General features: G+C 46.5%; 1 protein-coding gene across 1 annotated transcript in view; it reads left to right on the forward strand.

Annotated features, from left to right (window-relative positions):
- Positions 1 to 3,857, forward strand: part of LOC110520359 (tumor necrosis factor receptor superfamily member EDAR) — a 62,063-nt gene extending 58,206 nt beyond the window's left edge. The window contains exons 9-11 of the mRNA XM_036974891.2: positions 1,887 to 2,157; positions 2,254 to 2,314; positions 2,451 to 3,857. Of these exons, the coding sequence (XP_036830786.1) occupies positions 1,887 to 2,157; positions 2,254 to 2,314; positions 2,451 to 2,779 (661 nt within the window). The 3' untranslated portion in view covers positions 2,780 to 3,857. The remainder of the gene's footprint in view (positions 1 to 1,886; positions 2,158 to 2,253; positions 2,315 to 2,450) is intronic.
- Positions 3,858 to 7,278: the final 3,421 nt, after the last annotated feature.

The raw sequence follows: 7,278 nt of genomic DNA on the forward strand, positions 1-7,278 counted from the left end.
TTGTCTCCTTCCCCTCTCTGTCCTGTCCTCCCTTTCCTTCTGTCTCCTTCCCCTCTCTGTCCTCTCCTCCCTTTCCCTCTGTCTCATTCCCCTCTCTGTCCTCTCCTCCCTTTCCCTTTGTCTCCTTCCCCTCTCTGTCCTTTCCTCCCTTTCCCTCTGTCTCATTCCCCTCTCTGTCCTCTTCTCCTTTTCCCTCGGTCTCCTTCCCCTCTCTGTCCTCTCCTCCCTTTCCCTCTGTCTCATTCCCCTCTCTGTCCTCTTCTCCTTTTCCCTCGGTCTCCTTCCCCTCTCTGTCCTCTTCTCCCTTTCCCTCTGTCTCCTTCCCTTCTCTGTCCTCTTCTCCCTTTCCCTCTCTCTCCTTCCCCTCTCTGTCCCCTCTCTCCTTACCTCTCTGCCCTCTTCTCCCTTTCCCTCACTCTCCTTCCCCTCTCTGTCCTCTTCTCCCTTTCCCTCTGTCTCCTTCCCCTCTCTGTCCTCTTCTCCCTTTCCCTCTGACTCCTTCCCCTCTCTGTCCTCTCCTCCCTTTCCCTCTGTCTCCTTACCTCTCTGTCCTCTTCTCCCTTTCCCTCACTCTCCTTCCCCTCTCTGTCCTCTTCTCCCTTTCTCTCTGTCTCCTTCCCCTCTCTGTCCTCTTCTCCCTTTCCCTCTGACTCCTTCCCCTCTCTGTCCTCTCCTCCCTTTCCCTCTGTCTCCTTACCTCTCTGTCCTCTTCTCCCTTTCCCTCTGTCTCCTTACCTCTCTGTCCTCTTCTCCCTTTCCCTCTCTCTCCTTCCCCTCTCTGTCCCCTCTCTCCTTACCTCTCTGTCCTCTTCTCTCTTTCCCTCTGTCTCCTTCCCCTCTCTGTCCTCTCATCCCTTTCCCTCTCTTTCTCCTTACCTCTCTGTCCTCTTCTCCCTTTCCCTCTCTGTCCTCTCCTCCCTTTCCCTCTGTCTCCTTACCTCTCTGTCCTCTTCTCCCTTTCCCTCTGTCTCCTTCCCCTCTCTGTCCTCTCCTCCCTTTCCCTCTCTTTCTCCTTACCTCTCTGTCCTCTTCTCCCTTTCCCTCTCTGTCCTCTCCTCCCTTTCCCTCTGTCTCCTTACCTCTCTGTTCTCTCCTCGCTTTCTGTTTGTCTGTCTGTCTGTCTCAACCCCACACTAGCAGACAATGAAGCCTTATTCTTTATGAGACAGACAGACAGACAGACAGACAGACAGACAGACAGACAGACAGACAGACAGACAGACATGTATAGCAAGGGGAAGATACATACACATTTATGTAAATAATGTAAATATAGACACAGAGGATGAGTTTGTGTCATACACACAGTATCACAAGTCACATGTACACACACTGTATATGGTCTGTATGACTTACTCACATGTCATCACACACAATAACACACACATTAACATTAGCATTACATCACCTAGCCAGACTCAGCAGTGGTAAACAGTGTGGCTAGCTGCATGCCAGAGGATGTGCTAACTCACTGTCTTTGCTGCCTTAGTGGGTGTAGGGTGACTAGGAAACAATGCCTGTGTGTGTGTGTGTGTGTGTGTGTGTGTGTGTGTGTGTGTGTGTGTGTGTGTGTGTGTGTGTGTGTGTGTGTGTGTGTGTGTGTGTGTGTGTCAGTGAAACATTGCTATTGTGTGCGTATCTCTGAGAATCTTTGTCAACAAGGTGTTTTTGGGAGAACTTCCCAGTCTTACACACACTGTTAATAACATTCTGTGGATCTGAAGCTAAATATGTCATATAAAACATGAGTCTATTTGCAGTATAACATTAAGGTTGAAGCTACAGTACATTACCATAACTAGACACTGCAAAATAAAAGGTCATGAAGACTGTTATTATGCTGACCGATTTTGAGTTTTGACAACTCAACTTGATTTTCTCCCTAGTGAGAATGATGCATCGTCAGAGAACGAGCAGCTGTTGAGTCGTAGTATGGACAGTGATGAGGAGGCAGCGTTGGAGAGGCAGGGGGCGGCTGATCCTAACCCCAGCCTCTGTCTTCTGAACCTGGGCAACAAGCCGGACCTCTGCCTGCTCTCTCTGGGGCTTCTCGACAGGGATAAGACTGGATCCAACCCCACCAGCCCTATCAACGCTAACATTAGCAATGGCAATGCTAACATCATCAATAACAACAACTACAACAAGGCTACAGGGGTGAGAGAGAACACATCCAACTATGTACTTTTACAATGCATTGCAATGTAATTACTTTATAACCTACTCTACTTTTCACTCTGTCTCTTCCTTCAGATTCAGAGCCGGAGGAAGAAGATCCTGGATCTGTATGCTAGAGCCTGCAGTGTGGCCGAGGGTGAGAACTCACACGTCCACCCCGGGCTTCAGCCCTATAGAACTACCCTTCAACTGTCTAGCGAAGGACACTTGTATGCTGAACTCTTGCTACAACACACACATCCCTAACCCTCCCTCTCCCTTCATCTCCCCAGGTCTGAGTCCTACAGAACTACCGTTTGACTGTCTGGAGAAGGCCAGTCGGATGCTGAGCTCCTCCTACAGTAGCGAGGCAGCCGTGGTGAAGACCTGGAGACACCTGGCAGAGAGCTTTGGCCTGAAGAGGGATGAGATCGGAGGGATGAGTGACGGCCTGCAGCTGTTTGAAAGGATCAGTACCGCCGGCTATAGCATCCCAGACCTGCTCACCAGACTAGTGCAGATAGAGAGACTGGATGCTGTGGAGTCACTGTGTTCTGATGTACTGGGAGGAGGAGACACACACACTGTTCCTCTGTCCTCACCACGCTGTGCAAGCGTCTGACTCCCACACACACGTGAACACACGTTTATGCACAGATGCAGTACACCCATGTGCACATACCCACACACATACATTCACAATCAAACACCCATACCCCTCCACATGAAGAATGCCAGTAGGCCTTCCTAGATTTCAGATCTCTCTCCTTCTCTTCCGTCTCTCTGTCTCCCTCTGGCAATTAACTTTGCGCTGGATGCCTCGACAAAAGCTTTTGATAAAAAAATATATAGAGATTTTATATAAATTACATTTTGTACATATTATAATATGAGATTTTGAAAAGGGCATAATGGACCTCTCTCTGCCAGGATCCCCATGGCTCCAGATCCTCTCAACCCCCCCCCCCAGCGGTCAGCTGCTACCGCTGGCTCTAATTGGTTGACTTGTGGCAGTCTGATCTAATAATGTTGTGGTTTACAGTCGAGACTTTCAGCACCTAATTAACCACTAAAACCAATGAACCAGTAAATACCAGATGCCAGAGACCATTAAAGAGCTTAGCTTATAGACAGACTAAGCCTTCTGCAGCCTGAGAAATGCAGGAAAACAGGACACCAGAAGACCCAGCGCTACACTACACTATGGTCAGCCTGGCTCTGATGCTATTCTGGGTGATGCCACAGGACGGCAGCCATTTTGTGGCTTTCTATACCTCCATGTATATTGTTTCTGTTGAGTGACTGGGGAGGCACAATCCCATCTCTCAGTGTGTCTTCACTGCTCTGCTGTTTCAAGTTAGCCACGTTTAAAGGGTCTGGACTCCGGTAGTGTATATGAATCATAAATGTGCATGTACAATGCTCATCATTTAGCAGGTATCCATAATGGCTTCTTTTAGTTTATCCTTGTTCTTTCCAATCCAAACACAGCATCAGCGGAAGGCTCGTAGGTTAGGTAGGTCGCTGAATGACAGAAGATGATTGACTGTACTGTATGTACAGAACCTGGTTCTCTTACCTCAGTATCACAAAGCTCCATTAGACTACAGAAACTATTTTTCATGGAAACAAACGTAAGTGTATATATAACTTATTATTGTACATACTGTATGCATCAATAAAGAAGTATCAATTTAAAAGTCCATGTTTTTATTTATTTTGATGAAGATAAACAGATAACAGGATATTTTGACGGTTTAACAAAGGTTTTGTCAACAGTTATTCCAATAATAATACCACTTATTTTCCCTCTTGTAGTTAACATAAATGATGTCATGTGTTCTGCGGTCGATCAAACTATTCTGTCAAATAAGAGGAATCTGCTGGAACAGCCAATTACCATAGATCTCAGATTACTGGAGAGATTTACACCACAGCCGGGCACTGGTGGAAATCTAGTTATTCAATATCTATTTGTGTGAAATCATGACATCAGACCTTGAAGCATCATACTAACCAGGCTCTGCCATGCTAGTCTGTCTGCCAAGATATCACACAGCCATCGTTTGTGATAAATCATGACGTCCATCTCTCTACTGGCCTGAGATGTGAGGTGCACAGAGAATAGACGGTCTCCTGTGACTAGGCTGGAGAAGACGTGGATCATCACATTACAAATAGCTCAGCTAAAGAGAATCCTCCCTACATAGGTGTGTGTGTGTTTCAGGCCCATGAGGGCCAGTTATTATCACTTGGCTTAGCGTGATCGCAGCGAGGTGAGACAGAGAGCTGGACTCCTAAGGGCAGGGAGTGCCAACAAACAGTCAAGCTTCATACAGCTCAGCTAGTTACTGTACCTGCTAACACACACGCGCACACACACACTTACCAGTGTGAACACCAACAGTTGCTCACTAACACAAGAACACACACAAATACACATTTTCCACCATTACATACTTGCTTACTCTTATTCCCCAAACAGGGCTCCAGCTTGTTTCATATCTCTGGTACATCCAATATCTTTATGTTTCTAGTACAGTGACATCCTATATCCTAATGTTGGTACAGTAGTATATTATATAATGAAGGCCCGTTGCTGTCTAATCCCAGAGCATGCAGGGAACAATTCAACACTGTGGATGTCATTCATTATTAATCACTGTCAGACAAAAATGGGAAACAATGTATTCTCCCCAGCCAACCAAGATATGCAGCAGCATAGAGAGAACTGTAGGAGGGAAAGTCATTCCCCAGATATACAGCCTTCTAGCATGCGTGTTGCATAATCCAAACAAGCCTTTATCTGAAAATACAGCACAATGGCAGACAGTTTACATTAGAAGCAAAGGCAGCAGAGGACAGGGCATCTGAGGACTAATGTGTTAAACTAGTGCTGTATCAACATCTCATTCCAAAATCAGGGGCATTAATATGGAGTTGGTCCCCCCTTTGCTGCTATAACAGCCTCTACTCTTCTGAGAAGGCTTTCCACTAGATGTTGGAACATTGCTGCGGGGACTTGCTTCCATTCAGCCACAAGAGCATTGGTGAGGTCGGGCACTGATGTTGGGCGATTAGGCCTGGCTCGCAGTCGACATTGAAATTCATCCCAAAGGTGTTCAATGGGGTTGAGGTCAGTGCTCTGTGCAGGCCAGTCAAGTTCTTCCACACCGATCTCGACAAACTATTTCTGTATGGACCTCGATTTTTGCATGCTGTCATGCTGAAACAGGAAAGGGCCTTCCCCAAACTGCTGCCACAAAGTTGGAAGCACATAATCGTCTAGAATGTAATTGTATGCTGTGGCGTTAAGATTTCCCTTCACTAGAACTAAGGGGCCTAGCCCGAACCATAAAAAAACAGCCCCAGACCATTACTCCTCCTCCACCAAACTTTACAGTTGGCACTACGCATTCGGGCAGGTAGAGCTCTCCTGGCATCCGCCAAACCCAGATTCGTCCGTCGTAATGTCAGATGGTTAAGCGTGATTCATCCCTCCAGAGAACACGTTTCCACTGCTCCAGAGTCCAATGGCAGCGAGCTTTACACCACTCCAGCTGACGCTTGGCATTGCACTTGGTGATCTTAGGCTTGTGTGCGGCTGCTCGGACATAGTAACCCATTACATGAAGCTCCCGACTAACAGTTATTGTGCTGTTGTTGCTTCAAGAGGCGGTATAGAACTCGGTAGTGAGTGTTGCAACTGAAGACAGACCATTTTTACGAGCTACGCGCTTCAGCGGTCCCGTTCTGTGAGCTTGTGTGGCCTACCACTTCCCGGCTGAGCTCTTTCCACTTCACAATAACAGCACATACAGTTGACCGGGGCAGCTCTAACAGGGCAGAAATATTACAAACTGACTTGTTGGAAAGGTGGCATCCTGTGACGGTGCCACGTTGAAAGTCACTGAGCTCTTCAGTAAGGCCATTCAACTGCCAATATTTGTCTATGGAGATTGCATGGCTATGTGCTCAATTTTATACACGTCAGCAACGGGTGTGACTGAAGTAGCCAAATCCACTCATTTGAAGGGGTATCCACATACTTTTGTATAAACAGTGTATAAGAAAGTAGGAGTAGAGAGAGGCACAGAATAGTACAGGGAGAGAGAAAGCTCAGGACAAGACCCAGTCCCCTTCATTAATAAGGAGTGAATACCCAGGCCAACAGGCCGCTGTGGTCATGCTCGCCCTCTCAACAAGCACTTTGCCAACCACATGGTTCCACTCACAGTACACTCTCTCATGACTAGATTTACAGTCAAGTACATAACTGAAGCACAATGCCTTAACTGCATCACCCTGCTGCCATCTTATAACTCAGCCAACTCAGAGAAATAATATACATTTGGTGGTCTGTAACGTCCAACATGATGGACTGACTTTATATCGGTGGTGAAGCATAGCCACTAACATTAGACAGGTAAATAATGTTCTCATGAGGTAGACTGGCCAGATTGGAGGCCAGGGAACATTTAACTAAGTTTCCACTGAGACCTACTCCACTGGGAAACACTAACATAAATTAGAGGGACCGCAGCTCAGGGCCTGACGCTGCGCAGGGGCTGTGTGTGTGTGACATATAGCAGGCCCACTGTGGCCCATAGTGAGTAATGGAAGTAATGAAAGTCAATAAATCAGTGACAGGATCTGAAGCAGTAAGTGTTTAGGACTGTTATAGAGCCTTACTAAATGAACTGGTTCATGCACCCCCACAAGACCGTTCTCCAGCGCTTGCTTGCCAACACCACACACTTATGCAGGACTTTTATTTTGTGAGGTGATGAAGAAACTAAGCAGCAGACCAACATTTTAAAAAGTCTGTATAATAATAGGCACACTTTCCTATTAACAGTTTGTCTGAAATGCCAAGGTGAACAGGGACCAACACCCTGACAAACCAGCAAAGTTTCAATTAGATGTTTTATTCAACATACTGACTAACAGGGCTCTTTACAGAGGAGAGATCAGAAATGTCTGTCAGTGTGATATTCTCCTCACCGTCACCAAACAGAACCATTCTGGACTTGTTAAAAACCTCCAGCTTAGGTCCATAACAAACAAACAGGTTTATAGAAAACATATGTGACATAAACTAATGTATTTCGTAACTATAAG

Source organism: Oncorhynchus mykiss, chromosome 3 (genome assembly GCF_057628025.1).
Source record: "Oncorhynchus mykiss isolate SJ-2025 chromosome 3, ASM5762802v1, whole genome shotgun sequence".
Lineage (NCBI taxonomy): Eukaryota > Metazoa > Chordata > Actinopteri > Salmoniformes > Salmonidae > Oncorhynchus > Oncorhynchus mykiss.